Source organism: Ceratotherium simum, chromosome 16 (assembly GCF_057802395.1).
Source record: "Ceratotherium simum simum isolate JZ-2026a chromosome 16, ASM5780239v1, whole genome shotgun sequence".
Classification (NCBI taxonomy): domain Eukaryota; kingdom Metazoa; phylum Chordata; class Mammalia; order Perissodactyla; family Rhinocerotidae; genus Ceratotherium; species Ceratotherium simum.
Window position 1 is genome coordinate 30469884 of NC_141915.1, and position 18889 is coordinate 30488772.

The 18889-nt window shown below is 52.0% G+C and overlaps 1 protein-coding gene across 3 annotated transcripts in view; it reads right to left on the minus strand.

Annotated features, from left to right (window-relative positions):
- Positions 1-401: 401 nt before the first annotated feature.
- AKAP1 (A-kinase anchoring protein 1) overlaps positions 402-18889 on the minus strand; it is a 30651-nt gene continuing 12163 nt past the window's right edge. For all 3 annotated transcript variants that reach the window (XM_004434757.3, XM_087440939.1, XM_087440940.1), the window contains exons 2-11: positions 12709-14347; positions 9920-10053; positions 8198-8324; positions 7495-7622; positions 5950-6127; positions 4308-4458; positions 3767-3834; positions 2266-2339; positions 1985-2047; positions 402-1449 (exon numbers count right to left, since the gene is read on the minus strand). In XM_004434757.3, coding sequence (XP_004434814.1) covers positions 1375-1449; positions 1985-2047; positions 2266-2339; positions 3767-3834; positions 4308-4458; positions 5950-6127; positions 7495-7622; positions 8198-8324; positions 9920-10053; positions 12709-14323 — 2613 coding nt within the window. In that variant the 5' untranslated portion in view covers positions 14324-14347 and the 3' untranslated portion in view covers positions 402-1374. The remainder of the gene's footprint in view (positions 1450-1984; positions 2048-2265; positions 2340-3766; positions 3835-4307; positions 4459-5949; positions 6128-7494; positions 7623-8197; positions 8325-9919; positions 10054-12708; positions 14348-18889) is intronic.

Consider the following 18889-nt stretch of genomic DNA (forward strand, 5'->3'; position numbering starts at 1 on the left):
AAAAGCCAGATGGAAATTTCTGGCTGAACTGTCTTCAAAGAGCCATGTTGGGCTGGCCCTGTGGCTTGGTGGTTAAGTGCGCGTGCTCTGATGCTGGTGGCCCGGGGTTCGGATCCCGGGCGCACACGGAGGCACCACTTCTCTGTCTATCCTGAGGCCGAGTCCCACATACAGCAACTAGAAGGATGTGCAGCTATGACATACAACTATCTACAGGGGCTTTGGGGGGAAAAAAATAAATAAATAAAATCTTTAAAAAAAAAAAAAAAAAAAAAAAAAAAAAAAAAAGAGCCATGCGTCTCCTTTAGACGGGCCCCTCTAAGCCCACCACACTCACCACTACCTCTTCACTCCCCACCCCCAGTCTTTTTCACCATGGAAAAAATGGACTCAAAGCTATAGTGTATACAATTCAAGATTTATATAAGTTACTTAAGTTACTTATTTTAAATCGCACAATGCTGAAGCCAGTCTAAAAAAGAATCAAACACACACCACTGCAAGGTAATTCAATGAGTTGTTTTTGTTTTTTTAACAAATTTGTACAGCAAAAAAAAAAAAAAAAAATCCCCAGATCACAATCTACCCCATACAGTCGCCCCGTCCAGTATGCAGGAGCCACGGGAGCCGAGCCCGTGGCAGGAGCTTGGATGGGCAGCTGTACTTCTGCTCACAGGTGACATGGGCTGTCGAAAAATCTTGAGTTCCCTTTGTTCTCCAGTGTATCTTATACAAAATATTACATTTTTTTAAACACATATTTACAGTTTGCACAAATAGAAAATGGTTACAAATTACAACCAGGCTTGGCAAGATAACAGTTCCCCTCCCTGTCAGAGCAAGGCCAGAGGTGTGATTGCTTTGTATTTACATATGCATTAAAAAGTCTGCCTTCTTAGAGACCTAGATGAAGTTTATAAAAACTGGTTAAATATCATAAATTCATTTACGTAAGCTGTACAAGTGATCGATACCAGTTAGTTAATTCATGTCTTGCTCCCTGAAGAAAGATTTTGAAAAGAAACCCTCTCGAGCAAGCAACACATTCCTTGGTCTGTTTGCTACAGTTGGTTTGGTTTTGGGTAGAGGAAGTAGGAAGGAGTAAAGGAGAAATAGGACAAGCTGGTTGAGATAGTTTTTCTTCCACTTTTTTTTTAAACAGCTTGGAAGCAGGTTATACCGACTGGCTTGTTAAACACCATCCTATGGCTTGAAAAGAACCCACAGTTCCCTCCTTGTCTCAGAGGCGAAACGTCTTCTTAAGGACTTTCTGGGGAGGACGTTTGTTATTCTGATGTCAAGTCTTTGCCTGGAGTGCCAAGCCCAATTTCAACAGTGCAAAAAAGACTCCAGCATCGGCTGTGAGGGCGGGGGTCAGAGGCTCGCGTAGTAACTGTCCACCCACTGAGCAAGTCCTCGCTCCACCAGCGACCGGTTTATCAACACCACCTAGAAGACAAGGTCCCCTTGAGAGCTTTGCCCACAGCACGTAGGGGTCATTTCTCAAGCCAGCGTGGGCTCTCTCTACGGTGCCAGGCCGCCACCGCAGGCAACAGGTACAAGAGTGATGGGGCGGGGGGCATGACTCATTTTCTAGGCCAACAGGGGTGTTTACTTAAACGTTCTGTTGGCATGAGGACAGGCTTTTCAATACACTGAAGAAATCTAAGCTTTAATACCATGAGATGGAGGAGTGGAAAACCAACGGACAGAAGGTCCAGAAAGTTCCACTGACATTTTGTCGTGGGGCCTGTCCTGTGCACTGTGTGGTGCTCAGCAGCATCCTCGGTCTCTACTCACTAGATGACACTAGTATCACCACTCCCACCTGTGGCAAACCAAAAACGCCGCTGGAGATTGGATCCGTGCCCCCCAGGAGACATTCAGCAGTTATATCATCTGATTAGCTTATGAGGAAACAATGGTAGAATCAATCCATTCCTGCTGGCCAGTAACTTGGAAGGAAAAGAAGGACAGAACTTACTTCATCTCCAACCACACTCCATAGCTGAATCAGAGGAAGGCCAGTCGGACTGTAACTTGTCACCTGAAAAAACAAAACAAACAAAAAACCCCAAGCATGTTTAGAAGTTACCCCATGCACCTCTCGTTAAAAACTGCCGGCCGACCCAGGGCCCAAGCCACAGGAAGGAAGGAATGCATACGTCAGTTCCCACGAAGCCCAGATACTTGATAGGCAAGGCCGAGAGGCTCCTCAGACGGACCCTGTCCAGCCCGCCCCACTCCCACCCTCCAGCCACACACCTGAGCCAGCAGTGCTGTGTTTCCTGTCATCTCGCTCATAGCTGCATCCGCCTCAGGTGAAAAGCGGTCGTCATCTTTAGGATGAGAAGGGAAAGTGGTATTTAGATTCTCACTGCAACAAAGTATTCTCGTCACTTATACAACTTCCGGGGTCTTCCAAGTAGAACGCTTCAGACAGTGCCATGGAACTTGAGAAGAGCCCAGGCCTCCTCCTGACTCCAGCTGGATACACTCAGGGTCCCTGCTACATGCTTACCTACCCACTGGGGAGAGAGGACCAAAGGGACAGAAACTCTGCCTTCAGTGGAAATATCACCGCCACCACTACTGAGGAGCTGAATGGGCTGAGCACGTTGTATATGTTCTTCCACCGAATCAGTAACACCCTACGAGATGGCAGGTGTTATCCCCGCTTTCCAGGTGAGAACACAGAGACAAGGGTTGATGGCCAAAGGCCAACTAGCTCCCAGAGAACTGAAGGTGGATTCAAATCCAGGCAGTTGGCCACACAGCCCAATCTGGGCAGTGACTATAGTGGGCAGGGCACCGAGGCAGCCTTCTTCTTCATATAAAAGCTCCATATAAGAACACACCCACGGCAAGAGATGGTGAGGATGGGAGAGGCAGGTTTACGAACGTCCAGGAAAGGCTCAGGAAGGAGGGAGTGTTTCAGCTGGGTCTGGACAGAGTGTTTAGATGGACAGGGATGGAAGGAAGGCTGGGCAAGAGCAATAAAGGAAAATAAACAAAGCCTTTGCCCAGCGTTCTAGCTGACAGGACTCCAGCTAGGCTGAGGTGTTGCTAATGCACTTTGTTGCTTTAGACAAGATCAAGATTAGAAAGGGCAAACCTGGGAAGGGAGGAGTGTGGAAAGAATGGATTCGTACCTACAAATATGCCCTAGGACCTGCCATGAACAGCTGCCACGTGACCACCGTCCACCTACCAGTTGCTGGGTTAATGTAATTCCCTCGGCCACCCTGAAGACAGGTGCTACCCCATTTTCCAGAGGGGAAAAGTCAAGGCTAAGTAACTTGCTCAGGATTGCACTACCATTTCCCCTCCCTCCAGTGAGGCAATCAAAGTCTAAGACACCACACAGGTGAGTGTTAGCATGGTCCCCACAGTGCCACCAGGGGCCAGGGCCCAGCTGTGCAGTGCCATGGGCCTCAATGCTTGCCTTCAACCACAGGTGCGAAGACTCAGGGTCTCAACTACGTTCTGGAAGGTGCCTGTGTTGGAAGCCTCTCAAAGTTGGAGGCCTGGCTCAAGTCTAGAGCAGGGGACCTGAAAAAGTGGTCCATGGACCAGCAGCACTGGCATCACTGGAGAACTTGTTAGAAATGCAAGTTCTGGGCCTCCACCTGGAACTAGTCAATCAGAAACTCTGATAAAGGCAGCAATCTGTTAGCATAAGCCCTCCAGGTAAGAATGAGGGCTCCCAAAGAGAAAGACCTGCTCTCAACAACTGCCCCCCTAAGCCAGAGGCCCCACCTGTTACCTGACAGGGGCATCACGCTGTCCAGAAGGACCTCTGCTCCCTGGAATGGCAGGGTCACAAAGTCAGACCTACAAAGGCAAGAAAGGAACACGTTTAACACGGACTTGAATGCCGACTCCACTCCTGCTGGTATTTACCTTCTGCTTAGCGCCATGACCCCCACAACACAGGATGGAGCGAAGCAGAGGCACATGTGATGGGCGGCAGGCCACAGCTCCCGGCAGGCCTGAATGCAGGCCGCCAGCCCTGCTGCAGCCTGACCTCAGAGCTACTTCTCGCAACAAACTCCCTGAAAGAAGCCTGCTTCCTCTGCTGTATGAAACTTGGGAGAATTCTTCCACAAGACAGGCCTTTCTAGCTCAGTTTAGCTGAAGTGAGCAATGGAGTCTGTTGATACCAGACTCTGCTAAAATAGAGTAGGCAGCAGGAGGGAAGAATTAACCCGTGTCCCAGGCTTGTAGAACTGAGCCAGCTATGCAGAAATCACACATCTCCTAACAAGCAGGGCATGTGCCTGTCTGTCTGAGGGGTCTTGACTCACCGGATTTGCCGGAGCACGTCCACTTTCACTCTCTTATAGCCACCGTAGTCCACATAGCGAATCTCGACTTCGTTGGTCTCCTCGTAGGAGGCCACCACTTGGGCTCGCCACCAGGCACCATCCACGCCAGGAGCAGCACAGATGACCGTTACTGTAGGGTAGGAAGAGAGCGTGTGGACACACCTGGCCCAGGGCAGGGCACCAAGGGTCACCCTGCTCAATGCTACCCACCTCCCCATGTTACTTCTCAGAAGCCTGAACCTCCACAGGGCAGAGGAACGGCAAGGAGTCCCCAAAGCCCCTAAGCCCAAGAGTGGTCCACAGAAGGACCTGGGCATGGGAAATTCGGCCTAGCATGTGTGCTGCCCAAAAAGCATTCATCCAGATCCATTGACTCTGCAACTTCCCAAAGCCTGAGATGGACACAGACTAACTGGAATAAACAAAGTAAAATCCAAAACTCAGGGAATGGGGACTTATATTCTTAAGGGAAAGTCCCAGAAAGAATCAAGAACCTCCAAGTGCAGCAGATCTCAGTGGCCTGGTATCTAGAGGCTGCTCCAGTCCACGACCACTCAGAAGTTGATCAGAAGGGGACTCCGAGGCCTAGTGCCCACTTCTAGCCTTTACTTCAGGAAGGTGCTGAGAGCTCTGATGCCCTGGGGAGCCAACAAGGCCAGAGAGCAAGTGCCCCAGAGGTCACCAACCCCACCCTGGGACAGCAGGGGCGGGACAGATGGAACCACGGGGTGACGTCACCCAGCAACACCCTTAGCAGCTGCCCCCGGCCAGCTGGGATGAGGGCCTGTGACACAGCTGCCCACACTGTGTCCTGACCCTGACCCCTGGTGCAGTCACCTCTGGGACTCTGGTTTGGTCTTTATCGCTGGGTTGAGGCAACATTAGAAAATCTGAGAAAAACTAAATCCTTATTCCTCCAAAGGAAAAACCATACAAAACGCTACAGATAATGTCCAAGGTTTTCCTGATGCCTGGAAGCCCACAGAGAGTAGGGGCGGGGGGGTGGTCTCCAGGTTAGGAGTCCCTAATGGGATGGGTGGAGAGATGGTCTGACATTCGATTCTTGCTAACAAGGACAAGACCACAGTGACGAAGGACAGGCTCGGGAGTGCAACTGAGTTCAGATCCCAGCTCCTGCTCAGGTGTCACTCGGGCAAGTCACTTGACTTCAGAGGCTCAGTTTTCTCATCTGTCAAATGGAGACAGCCAACCCACCGCAGGGGTCTGCTGCTCTTGCAGGGAGCTTCTACAGAAACCAGCATCTGCATCAGGTACTTTACACATGACACATACAGTACCCAACCCTAATTCCTGGGACAAGCGGGCATCAGCCCCATTTAAGAGATGAGTGGCAGAGTGGGGATCTGAATGCATGTGTCAACACTCCACTCCAACCCCCTCGTTCTCTCCGCCAATGGAAACACCAGCTTGGGCTAGCCAGGACACTCAGATCAGAGTACTCCACACCAGTGGCAAGAGCTTAAGGATGCTGTTCCCATGAAGGATTCCAGAACAGCCTCCTCCTGGTCAAGACCAAGGGCAGAACAGGCCACCCCAACACTTCTCCCCATGGCCTGGCCAGAGCCCAGGGTTCCCCTCTGACTTCTAGAGCAGCACTTACTTTCCACCGGGGTGGGCAAGGTGGGGATTCCAGGCTGGGAGTAGCAGAGGTACATCTGCTGGTCCAGGCTGCGCAGCGCGTGGAAGGTAGGGTGTGTGTGCTGCTGCACAAACAGGTGCCCAGCATTGACCTGGTTGACCACGATCACCTCCACGGTGATGCCGTCGGGGAGCATGAGCTGCAGAGAAGGGGAAGGGCAGCAGGCACTGCAGCAATCCTTCTCGTGTCTGGGAGAAGCCCCAAGGCCCAGGACAAGTCTCTGAACTGGCATATCTTCCAAACGGGCATGGCAACCCAAAGCAACATGGCAACCAGATAGCAGAGGTTCAAGGAAAACTCCTTTAGCCATGGAAGGTGTGTGACCCCACTGGAGCCCTTGTCCTGCAATACCATGAGTAGCCACTAGAGGCGGGCGCCTCACCTCAGGGCTGGGCAAGGAGGCTGCCAGGAGCCAGTTGTGGATGTAGGGTTGAGCTCCCCCTGGCCTAGGCCGAGTCCACGTGCCAGAGCTTCCCCTCCCCCCACCTCCTCTGATGAATCAGTAACATCCAGGGAAGGCAACCGGGAATGAAGCGGTCACTGACAACAAGGAACCCGAGAATAAGAGGTGGGCAGGCCTTCAGGCCCTGCAGCCAGCTCCTTTGGGCCTGCAGCTGACCCCAGGAGCTTAAGGTTTGACAATGTCTCTCTACTCTGCCTTTCTGCCAGCAAGGGTCCATTTTCAAGGTCTGCAACAGTCTGAGTCATATTTGCTCTTCTTCTCTACACTCCAGACATCCTCCCAACTGATACCCACTCTGGGACTTCGAATGTAGGTTTGCTCAGTTGCCAGGCCCCCCATTAAAGGCCTTAAAGGGGCCAAGACTGGTCTCTAAAAGACTTGTCTTTAGACACCAGTTTTGCTGATGCTAAGCTACAGGCAACATCTAGGTGTCCCGGACACAGTAGGGGGTCTAGTCCACTTTCCAGCCAGGTGGCCTCCACCCCTGCCCCCAGAGCTGCTGGTTGAGGCATGTGGAATCTCTCCTCCAGTCCTACCAAGGCACGCAGAGAACAAGGGAAGGGAGCCTTACCAACCACTCAATTATTTAAAAATAGACGAACACAATGACCCATTACAAGCCCATCCAAGCCCACAATGGTGGGTCCCACCCAGGCCTCAGAGGTGTTGGACTGTGACCCTGGACACACCTTGGAGTCCCAAACCAGTCTGGACACACCCAGTCTCCTGGATGGACTATAACCCTTTCTAGGCAAATGCCTTGAAAACACAAAGGGTGCCTAGGTGGCAGAGCTAGGGGCGAGTGGTCCTTCCAGGTTGGGGCATGAGAGGCCTCTGGCTTCCTACCAGCACTCCAGCCCCAAACCTGGCCCAGAGAGAACACAGGCTAGAAGAAGAACTGACCAGTAGAGGCCAGAGGTGAGAGGACACAAGCGTCAGTGAGCTCTTGGCCTTCTTGGCCCATGGTCTTGGGAGTTTCTTGTCTGGGGTAGGTTGGGGGGAAAGGGGCACAAGCAGTCCTAGTCCCCTGGGAGCATGCTCACCCAGGAAGTCATTGGAAGAGAAGGCAGTGCCAGCGAAGGCAGTGGGGGCGCGTAGATATTGGTGAGGTTCAGTTCCTTGAACTTCTTCCCAATCAAGTTCAGCGCTTTGTCTACATGATGCTGAGAGCCTAAATGGGGGGTGGAAGCAGGACACAGTCAGAGTGGGTAAGACAAACACAGCAAAACCAAATTCACACACACTCCCCATTCCACCGGACGTTTCCTACAGTTAAGTACATCTTTAAGGTGTCAAAATGCCAAGCTTTGCCTTAGGAAGAAAGGCATCTAAAAGGGCTTGAAACCTGTTGACCTCTCAAAGGATGCTGTGGTGACCCGTGTTCTGAATGCAACAGGAGGCAAGCAGATGTGCAAGACTCGGTCCTCAGCGACCAGAGGGGACCCACACTTCTGCTCTGTGAGGGAGCTGTGTGGGGCAGGGGGCTCTGTAAACCCAGGACTCCGGCCCACCCGTCCGGGTGCCCACACCTCCCCTGGCCAGAAGATCTGGGAGAGGGACCCAAGTCTCCTCAAGTACCTGAATGGGAGAGGAGGGCTGAATGGAAGACACCCAACGCTCCCCTCACCTGGGCTGAGCAGGGTTCTCTAGTCAGAGACTTAGATCCAAAAGGGGGGAGCAACTGAGACTCAAATGCTCTCTATTCCAGGGAAGAAAACCAAACACAGGGCAGCAGCGGCCCCTGACCTTCTATGTGGCAGATCTGGATGTTCTGGGTGTAAGGCAGGGTGGAGATGTAGATCTTGGCACCAGATGTTTGCTTCAGAAAACTCACATACCGTCCCTGCTTGCCGATTAGCCGACCGACTAGGTGCTTCCAGAGAGAAAGAAAGAGATGAGAGAGTTAAGGGGAAACCAATTCCCTACATTCCCAAGACCTGCCTCTGTTTTACACAAGGTCAAGCTCAAACACATCATTAACCATTAACATGTCAGCACTCATTTGCCAGGCACTGTTGTAAGCACTCACATTTACTCAAGTACCTATGAAACAGACAGCTTTATCACCATTTTACAGATGAGGACACAAGCCCAGAGAAGCTAAGCAACTTGCCCAAGCTCACACAGCTACTAAGCAGTTGAACTAGGCAGTCTGGCTCCAGGACTCAGCAGTTCCCATGTCATCCCCGACAGCGTGACCCAAATCCAGAAAGCTGCAAAGGCAGCGTCTTCTCCTCCCAAACCCACACTGTGAGATGCTTCACCAGCACAAGGTCGACTTAACTCCTCCTCCACCTCTTCCGGTCTACTCACGTCCCAAGATAAAGGGGCTCACTTTGAAAGTAAAGGTCCAAGAAAGAACCCCTGGGCTCCTGCTGCCAACTGACAGCAGGCTGGAGCCTCAGAGCACAAGTGCCAGCACACCAGAGCTCAAGGCGGGCAGAGGCAGCCAAACTTAGGCATGAGCTAAGACAAGCTCTGAAATCATCCCAAACGACCCCACCCCAGCAGAGCAACCAGGGCCATGGTCCCTCGGCACCCAGAGCAGCCTGGATGTGCCCTCTGCAACCACTGAAGGAGAAGAGGACAGGATCACTCGACCTTAGGGTCACTGGGGGAGGAGGCAACCGAGGCAGCCAGCACCCCAGGTCAGAGCAGCCTGGGGACCCAGAGTTCAAACCCAGCCAAGTCTCCACCGCAGCAGGGAGCTAAGTGCCCCAGGAGAATGCAACTATTTCAGAGCCCCAGAGATAAAAACCAAGATCAAGCTAGTAAGTAAGTTTGAACAGCAAGAAGCTAGAAACCGCTTAAGCACCCTGGAACTGGGGACCGGTGAAGTAAACTGACATTCACACAATGAATAATGCAGTTAAAATTACATTTTCAAAGAATAACACAGGAAAATTAAATTGTTAAATATTTAAAAGCATTAATTAAAGCAACATAATCCCAGTTTTGTTTAAAAACCACAGGGTGCAAGACAAGGAAGAAATAAAAGTCTTCCCAGTCGCTCTCGGGGGTACAATTAGAGTGGATTTTTATTTTCTTCATACATTTCTATACTTCTCAAGTTCTCTAGAATACAGATTTACGCTGTGCTCAATTATAACTACACTATGCGCTGGAGAGCTTGAGCAGAGCGAAGGGACTCCTGGGTGGCCCATGTCCTCAGTCTGGTCTTCGCTGGCACCTCCAAACAGATCTGAGCCCCAGCACACACAAGAAAAGCCCCAGGGGAGGCAGGTAGGCCTGTGAGTTCAAAGAGGACAAGCAGGACGCCCCTGAAGGCAGCAGGAGGAATTCCATTCTGCAGGAAGCTCTCTGAACCTTGCAAAGTGTGGCGTTCCCTTTCCCCTCAGCCTCTGGCTCACTCGGGGGCTTCTTTTGGTTTGCTGTCCCTCCCTCGGACCCCTCCCCATAAACCTGATGACTCTGGCCCCGAGGGAACTGTGAGCTTGCAGCTCTTACCTTGGGCACCTCGATCTCCCAGATGATGAGGTCGACCTTGTTAGGACTGGAGCCTGCCTGGGCACTCGGGAAACCATCAGTCTTCCTCAGGCCACAGCAGCCATCCACCGAGTCCATGCTGTTCCCGTCCGAACCTGCAGGGGAGTAAGCAGCATGCACAGACACACAGACGCCGGCTCAGAGCAGTTAACAATGCACCACTTCCAAACTCACACTCCCGGGAGGCCCCCGCCCCACACCCCCTCCTCAAGCTTGGCAGGTGACTGTCAACTCGCAGTCTAGAAGACTCAGAACAACCCCAATGAAAGGAGGACTGGGGGTGTAGATACACCTAATTTTAGCCTGTCACTTACAGTCCCACTTGCTAAATTGGCAGCCGCGCCCAGCCACAGCTGCTGGAGCAGAGACAAGTGGTGAACTGGGAAGAAAGACGCTGGCCCAGGAAGGGGAGGCCATGGGGCGGGGGAGGGGACAGGCCAACAGGTCCACATGGTCCCAGGAGCTGGGTATTAGGTGCAGGCCTCCAAGAAGGCCAACCAGTCACAACTGGTCCACACCTTTCCAACTATGCCAGCCCCCTCAGATGAAGGGTCCCTAGTCCCCAAGGCCCCAGGCCTGCCCGGGCTCATGGGCAGTGGCCTTCGGCCAAGCAGAGCTAGACAGAGCCCTCCCTTGCTCTCATCCCGGATTGGGGCCCTGCCAGCAGTGGATGAAGGAAGCCCTCCCTTCCCTCTGCTCGGGCCTGACTTGTGCAACTCTGAATGCTCTTCTGGGCTCATGGCAGGTCTTAACCCCCTGGTCAGAGACTGAGCTGAAGCTCATTCCCAAGAGGACAGAGTGGGAAGCAGCGCCCTGGCACCCACTTGGCTGCTCCACTCTCTCTCAGGAGTGCACCAGGGGGACCATCACAGCAAAACAGGGGCCAGACCAGCTTAAGAGAAGTGGCTGTGGCTTAAATGTGGACGACTCAATCGCCAGAAATAGATCACTCCTGAGATTCTACTAATTAGGTTATTTTCCACATGGTTTCTCCACACCCTGGGTGTAATCCTTTGCCAGGCAGCCCATGTACTATCTGGAGGCAGAGGAGGAAGGCTTACAAGAGATTCCACTCCCAGCTAAGGAAGAGTCACCTTCAAAGTGACCTCCTTCCTCCATACCAGGGGCTCAGAATGGGCTTCACGCAGGGAAACCTCCCCATCTGAGAGAAGCCTGCTTAGCCAGCCTGCTAGGAGAAGCAGGCTGACGGGGGCTCCGCTCATATGCAGCCCCCAGCCTCTGCTGGACAGAACGGGGCTTGCCAATATCTGCCACCCAGACAACACCTAGAGGTGGCTCAGACCACACCAGGACTGTAGCAGGCTGCACTCAAAGGCCAGCTTCCACTCAGCTGGGTGGTCCCAGGACCACTCTAAGACTCAGCTTCCTCAGACACAAGGCAAGGCTACCATGAGAATGCACGGAAGGCACGAGCCTGGAGCTTGGCGCCAGTGAACGCTCGGGGAATGGAACTCCCAGGCTTCCACCTGCCGTCCCCACCCATCACCTCGGCTCAGTCACAGCCTTCACTTCCGCGAGGCTTGAACTCAGAAGCCTTCAACACATCTGAGTAGCTACTACTTTCAATCTAGAGTTGGCATGCCGAGGCTCAGGGGCTCGTTAATTAAGCTGAGGGGCAACAGGTAAAAGGAAATCCCTTTATTCTTAAAAGGTTTTCACCCACTTTAATTTTTTTTTTTTTTTAAGAAAAAACATTTTAACATCCCTGAAGTTAGGGTGCACCATACCGTCTCTGGCCTTCTACACCATAATCAGCTGCGTTTTTCTTTTAGAGGTACGTAAAACAGTAGTATCTTAATCAATAGCATCTTAGAGATGACAAAATGTAGTGCGTGGTACACACCAGATGCTGCTGAAAGTAGCAAAATTCCCAAGAAAGATTCCCAGCCTTTCTGGAGCTGAAAAGGTAGGGAACGGCTCCAGGACAAGCAAGTCAGAGACCTACGCGGGGACGTGGCGGCCTCCTCCATGAGATAAATGAAAACACCCCGGGATAGCTGCAAAACCAGCGTCAGGAGCTGCTGACCTGTGAGTTAGCGGTCTGAACTGTCTACGCTGGGGTCAGCACTCGAAAAACCCAGGGGACACTTCGTTACCAAAGGGCCCCTCTTTCCCAGGGGGCGGAGCTGCAGCGGCACAGAAAGAAAGTGGCTGAGGCTTTCTGCGAACATGGGTGACGGCAACACGGCGGGGAGCACGAGCCTCCCGCAAGTACTCAATTCAAAGCTGGGGCCATTCTCTGGGCACTTACCCGGAAAGAGCTTCTGGAGAAGGAAAGCAGGTGAAGACATGGGAACAAGCACATGATTAAAAGGAAATCAACCATTAAAAAAGCTCACACCCATTCTTGGTATTCAAGGGAAGTAAAGCTAAGGATGCCTCTCCATTAATAAAAACCATTAAGAGGTTTAAAAGAGAATGAGAGGCACACACAGGTTCATCAGTGAACCCAACTTAGAGCTGGTTCCTTCAGAAGGGCTGGGGAGGGTCAATGGCTGCCCAGTCAAGTTAAAGCTCCCATGGCTTTGGGGTTCAGGGCAGCCTAACTTCCCAGTTACCCACCAGCTCTACGCTGTACCCCGACTTTCTGCAGGCCAGCTGGGGCACAGAGTTGAAGAGACCATTACTGCAGAAGTAGCAAATGCAGAGGCAGACCAGCAGCCTTTCCCTACAGGATAAAGGGACATCCCCCTGCTCCTCTAAGTAAGGAACACCCAAGACCCTCGTACCTCCCGAATGATCTGCTTCTGCATCCATGGTCCATCCATCCTCAGTCCCCAAGTCTGACAACTCTCCCTTCAGCACCCCATTGCTGAAGGGCACAGTACTTTCTGGCAGTGGCGGGGTGATGGCCTTGTCCCTGGGGCTTGAGTTGGTCTCAGTACACGAGTCTTCGAGCCCTGAAGTGCTGACAGAATCTGAGCATTGCCCAGAGGAGGCCACTGAAGAGACACCCTGGCTGCAGTCAGACGTGCAGGTGACACAGCCAGCTTCTTCCACCAGGATGCTTGCCTCGTCTAGCGACTCTCCGAGGGTGGCGGCCGGTGGTGGGCAGGGGGCCAGGGAGATGTGGTGCGCAGAGTTCTTTGGCTTCCTGTCCTTGGTGGGGCTGGACAGAGGGCTGGTGAGGCAGCTCACGTACGTCTTTGGTGGTGGCAGGTCCTCTGCCGGCAGGCCTGGCGAGGGAAGGGCAGCATCTGACGGGCCCGTGGCTGCCTCCACTGTGGCCAGAGTGGGCTCCTCCACATCTTGCACCAGGGCAGATTTCTGGCTGACCGAGACACAGCTCTCCTCTGCCTGCCCTTGGAGCTGACCAGCTGAGGCCTGATACACTCGACCTGCAATCTTGCCCCTCGTGGCAGCCAGCACTTCTTCGGTTGCCTCCAAGATCACTTTGGAAATGATCTGGAATGCAGCCTGTTCAATCTTCTCATTTTTATCCAAGGTCTCCTCTTTGCCCAGTTCTCCTGTGAAGTCTCTGTCCCAGGCTCGGCTACCTCTGACCTGGGGTGCCGGCATCTCATCATCCTTCGCCAGCTCTGCATGAGCCGACTCGAAGCTACTCAACAACTTCCCTACTGCACCCTCTTCCACCCAAGGCGGGCTGCTCTTTCCTTCCTCTCCCCCTCCTCCCAAGGGAGCTAGGCCGGGAGCCTTGCCATTCTGCAATTCAGAGCCATGCTCCTGGGACAACATACCTTCTTCCAGCACATTTTCTCCCAACACTGCATCACCAGTGCCTTCCGCACCACCTGTCTCTCTTGCCTTCTCCCCAGGGCCATGCTTCTCGGTGGGGACTGCAGACTGGCCTTGCTGGCCCCGCCCTGCCGTCCTGAACACAGACTCTCGCTTACACGCCTCAACTGCTTCATGGGGGAACGGAACACCCTTCGGGGATGGAAAGGGACACTCTGGAGGAATAGACTTGGCTTCATCACCCGTCAGGGCTAGTTCCACCCTTGCACTGTCGTCTTTGTGCGTTCCTGGTCGAAATCTCAAGTCCGTGGCGTTAGGAAGGCTGCTTGAGGACTCTGATCTACGATAGGCTGGATGGGCCCACAGCAAGGCTGGGGGCTCTGTGGAAGGATTGCTTGCGGTGGACAGCTCCTTCTCTGGTGGCTGTGAGACACTGGGGGGTGTGAACACTACACCAGGACAGGCGTCTTCCACAGGGAGTGGTTCACTGATGGCAGGGTCGGCCCTCAGCTGCACAGCGCTGGCCTCTACCTGTTTTTCATGGCTGTTAACGTGCTCTTTTTTACGAGAGAAAAACCACCACCAGCCGAGGAGTGCCAGCATTCCAGGCAATGCCAAGGGGAAAAGCGAACGGAACTGGATGGCCATCCTGGAGGCTTGAAGTAATTATACCTGGGAGAGGAGGATAGGGAGAGAGGGATGCTGTGAGAGCCAGGTAAGAGGATCCTGATGCGACTGCACAGGAAAGACAACCAACAGGTTACGACAGAGCTGTTTGCTCTCCCTTTCCCTGCCCCCAACAAGAGCATCCCTCCCTCTGTCGGCACCCAAGACTCCGGGTGACCCACTGGAGGTGGGTGGGCAGGAAGAGATACACCCCCCTTCTACTCCTTCATCCACACACACTCCCTTGAAACAAGCTGAGCCTTCTCTTGAACCCAACTCTCTTTCTTCATCACTTCTCGATGCCAAATTCTCCCTATGTTCCCTCAAAGGGCTGGTTATGTCTAGTGTTTTAGTTCTCTGAACTCCCAGAACACTTATCTATTCAGGTGGTGTTGGAGCATTTTTAAACACCCATGGAATCCACATATACATGTCACTCATACATACCCACGAAATCATGAATCAATGAAACAATAGTTACACAGCAACAGAGAGCCAGAAGGATGAATACGGTTTTTAAAAGGATAAGGGGATGCTCCAGGGTGAGGAACCAGCAAAACACACACAGTGGCATGGAGATACAGGTCATGCTCAGAGAATCAAGTTGTTTAGTGGGCTCGATGAAGGTCCTGGAGCCTGGACTTTATCCGGTAGGCAATAGAGAACCAGTATAGGTCTGCAGGGCTTACACACCAAACTGTGTTTCCAGGTGATTCTGGGAGCAGGATGAATCATATATCAAGCGAAAAGAACCTGGAGACCTAAGTCAGTTAGATCCAGGCAAGGAGAAATGATAGGGGCCTAGAAAAAGGCAGTAGACATGTAAAGGAGATAGGAAACTCAATTTTCTTCATCTGTAAGATGGGGACATGTCTCATAAAGAATGGCTAGTATAAGGATTAGTTGAGATATGTATTAAGTGCTTTGCAGAGTTAGCTCTCATTAGAGCTATGTGATGGACTTATTCTAGAAAGCTTGTGTTCAGCGCCTCCCAGGCCAGCAAATTTTATTCTGTCTGCAAAAATTTATAAGTATTCTTAAAACCAAAAATCCTTCACTGATATGGTGAATTACATCTTAATTTGGGTTTGCGCTTTGTTGCAGAGATAAATGTAAATGCTTTAACAACGCCTACTGGTTTAATTTACTTATATTAACGTTCTCTGGCAAAACCAGAGCCTCTAGTTCCTAGGGTGGTTCTAACGTTCAGCCAAGGCTGGGAACAACTGCTCTAGGACTTCCCTTCTCAAAGTGCAGTCTATGGACCAGAAACATTGAGCGTCACCCAGAACCTGCTAGAAATATAGTCCAGAGGTCCATATAAGAATGCCCACTGGGGCGTCATCTGAAACAAAATTCAGAGGAATCACTGCTAAATAGATTGTAGGATCCATGGACATATCAGTGTTAGGGAAGGAAGCTGATCTCACATACTGGCATGGCAAAATCGCTGTGATCCACAAAATAAAAGATGTAGACCACCGTGTGTGTGTGTGATATCTCTATGTCCACATAACACCACGGAAAAACGGGAGGATCCACACCAAGCCTTTCAGCTGTGGGAGAGGGGAAGGTTTTGTACCTTGATCTTGTATCCTACAACCTTGCTGAACTCATTTATTATTATAATAGTTTTTTCTTATCTGCGAATAGAGACAGTCTTCCTTCTTCCTTTCAGAAAGAGAGATTTTTAATTTCTGTAACAATGGTTCTCCAACTTGGCTGCACATTAGCATCACTTGGGAAGCTTTAAATTCCCAAGGCAACACCCAGATCAAAGAAATCAGAATCTGAGGGTGAGGCTTGGCACCAGGTTTTTTAACCCAGGTGATTCCAATGTGCCATTAAATTGGAGAATCACTGTTGTGCAAAAACTTGCACACACCAAAAAAGTGGTAGATTACAGGAGATTTGCTTATGTTCAGTGTCTTTCATGTAAAAACGAGAAGGAAAAGAGGCTAGGCGGGGAAGGTGCTCTCAAGATAAGGCAGTCCGCCCCTGACGGGGCCTGTTGTCAGGAGATCAAGTCCTATCAACAGGTCACACGCAACAGGAAGTGGGGCTGGGGTCTGAACCTAGGCTTTCTTCTCGTCCGTAAATTTAGGTTGATTCCTTATTAACTAGGCAATCCCATTTCAGCAGGGTTTATAGTCATGATTCCCACAGTTTTGTAGCAATTCTCTGATCTCAGAAAAAGATGAAAGGGTAGAGAGGAAGAAAAAGAATCCTCTGTCTCAATGACCCATAGGGGGCAGTCTCCCCATTTTACACACCAAGGGCCCAAGGCCAAAGTTACATTGGTGTGTGTGTGTGTAAGGGAGGGAATTGCTACCCAAGACACAAACTGCCTCTCAGAACGGCTGGGAGAAGCCCCCCACCTCTCTGCCCCTTTGGAACTTAACAGTTGATCCCGGGGTTCTGCCCCTCCAGCAGTTGCCCTCCCCCCGCCCCCCAGAAGTTGGCTATACTACAATAAGGCAGAGGCCCAACACTCAAACATACCTTCCAGTCTGGCTTTGGTCCTTACCCCAGGAGATCCACACGCAACCCAGGCCTGCCCCACGTGTCGCTGCCCCTCCCCGCTTCTGTTCCCAGTCCTAGTTCACACTGACACAGAACCAGCCGCCTGGGGCCACAACACGTGCTCCCTGCCTGCTGCTCTGTAGCTCACGGGTACACCGCTGCCACTCTCCTCCCCAACCCTCCCAGCCCAGCTTGTTCTCAAGAGACTGAGGCTCTAAGCCCCCGGACCCGCCACCCACAAGACAAGCAGCTGTAGCTACTCAGCTAGTTACAGCTCAGGAGACACTGTTTCTGCACCACTTCCATGCCAGATACCCTCTGTTGTGCCGGGAGGGCCTCCCAGAAGGCGTTTAATACTGCTACCCTGAGGCCGTGTCACTCAACCCACGAAATCCTGAATGTCCCACCGGGATCCCCAGCGCCCACCACTCGGACTAGAGCCGAGAGACCCTAAGCTGAGAACCAGGAGCCATCACTTCTACATGGTGAGAGCAGCTCCGGGCAAAGCCCTCCTCCCCATGACCACCTCCAGGGACAGGCACTGCCTGACATGGAGTTGGAGTGCTCCAGGCACTTCAGAAAAGAGGTCTGAGATCCCCAGATAGGAGGGGAAGACCCGGTTTATTTTTTCCTTGCTGCCAGGGGACTGTGATTAGTGACATGAGCCATCTCCACCAAGGAGAGAGCCAAAAGCCCGTGGGATCAGCAGCCGCTCCACCCAAAGGTGGTGTGTTGATGGAGCCTAGCCAGGTTTCGCTAAAGGCGCCAGCTGCCTGGAGACACCTCACAGGGAGCTCTGGGTGACTGAAGTCCCCACTTCCCACCGTCACCTCCTTAGCCCTTCATTTCCAACTACCCGAGCCAATCTCACCTCCATCAAACAGACTTGTTGGGAATCAGCGAGGTGCCATTTCCCTGCTTTATGTGGTCTATAGGCCTGGATGAGGTAGCGTAGGATGCACCAAGCTTCCTGAAGTCTCAGACAGGGCACCCTTCACACACGCGCACGTGCGCGCACAGACACATTTCAGTCTTAGAAGGCTCTCTGCTACCTTCCTTTTCTGGGCACAGACTCTTGAGTTGCTCTCTTTGCCCTGGTTTTCTGTGTGTGTGTTTTTTTTTTTTTTTTAACCTGAACCTCCCAAGATATAAGTGGCATTTAACACTGTGAGTCCAGCGGCCGGCCTGGTGGTGCAGCGGTTAAGTGCACGTGCTCCACTTCAGCGGCCCGGGGTTTGCAGGTTCGGATCCCGGACATGCACCGATGCACTGCTTGTTAAGCCATGCTGTGGCGGCGTCCCACATAAAGTACAGGAAGATGGGCACTGATGTTAGCTCAGGGCCAGTCTTCCTCAGCAAAAAAAAAAAGAGGAGGATTGGCATCGGATGTTAGCTCAGGGCTAGCCCTCACCAAAAAAAAAAACAAAACACTGTGAGTCCAAAGGCCTTCACACTCACAAGCTAACTGAAGGCGGTCCCCCACCTCCTGAGGCCCAGGACACTCAGGCAGACCTGCTTCCAGTCAGGGTAAAGCCCCCCAGAAGGATGCAGAGCACTGCCATCGGGTTGGTGGAGAGGAGACTGGGCTATTTTGAATCTGCTGGAATTAAATAGCTGCCCGCTTATTTTTAGCAGGTCCATTTGCCCAGGAATAGCTGCATGCTGGCTGGCTGCCCAGTGGTCACACACAGCTGAAGGCAGGCACGGGCCACAGCCCCACCACAAGGCCTCGGCTTCCCCTGCTCACTCCAGGTTCTAAAAGGATTCCTTCTTTCTCCCAGAGGAACATGCCCTTCTCAGAACAGCTTACTTCTGGAGAAGTAATGGCCTCACTTCCAACCTCAACGACCTACCAGTCACTGCGGTCTAGAGCCTTCTGCTAAACAAGAAAACAAACCTCCGGGAATGCTACAAAGAGTGTTGGTCACAGTGACTAAGCCAATTTGGCTACGGTTATTGCGGAAAAAGAGCTACATGTAATTTTAATTGATGGGAAAGTCCATCATAAAAACAAGAGCTTAGGAG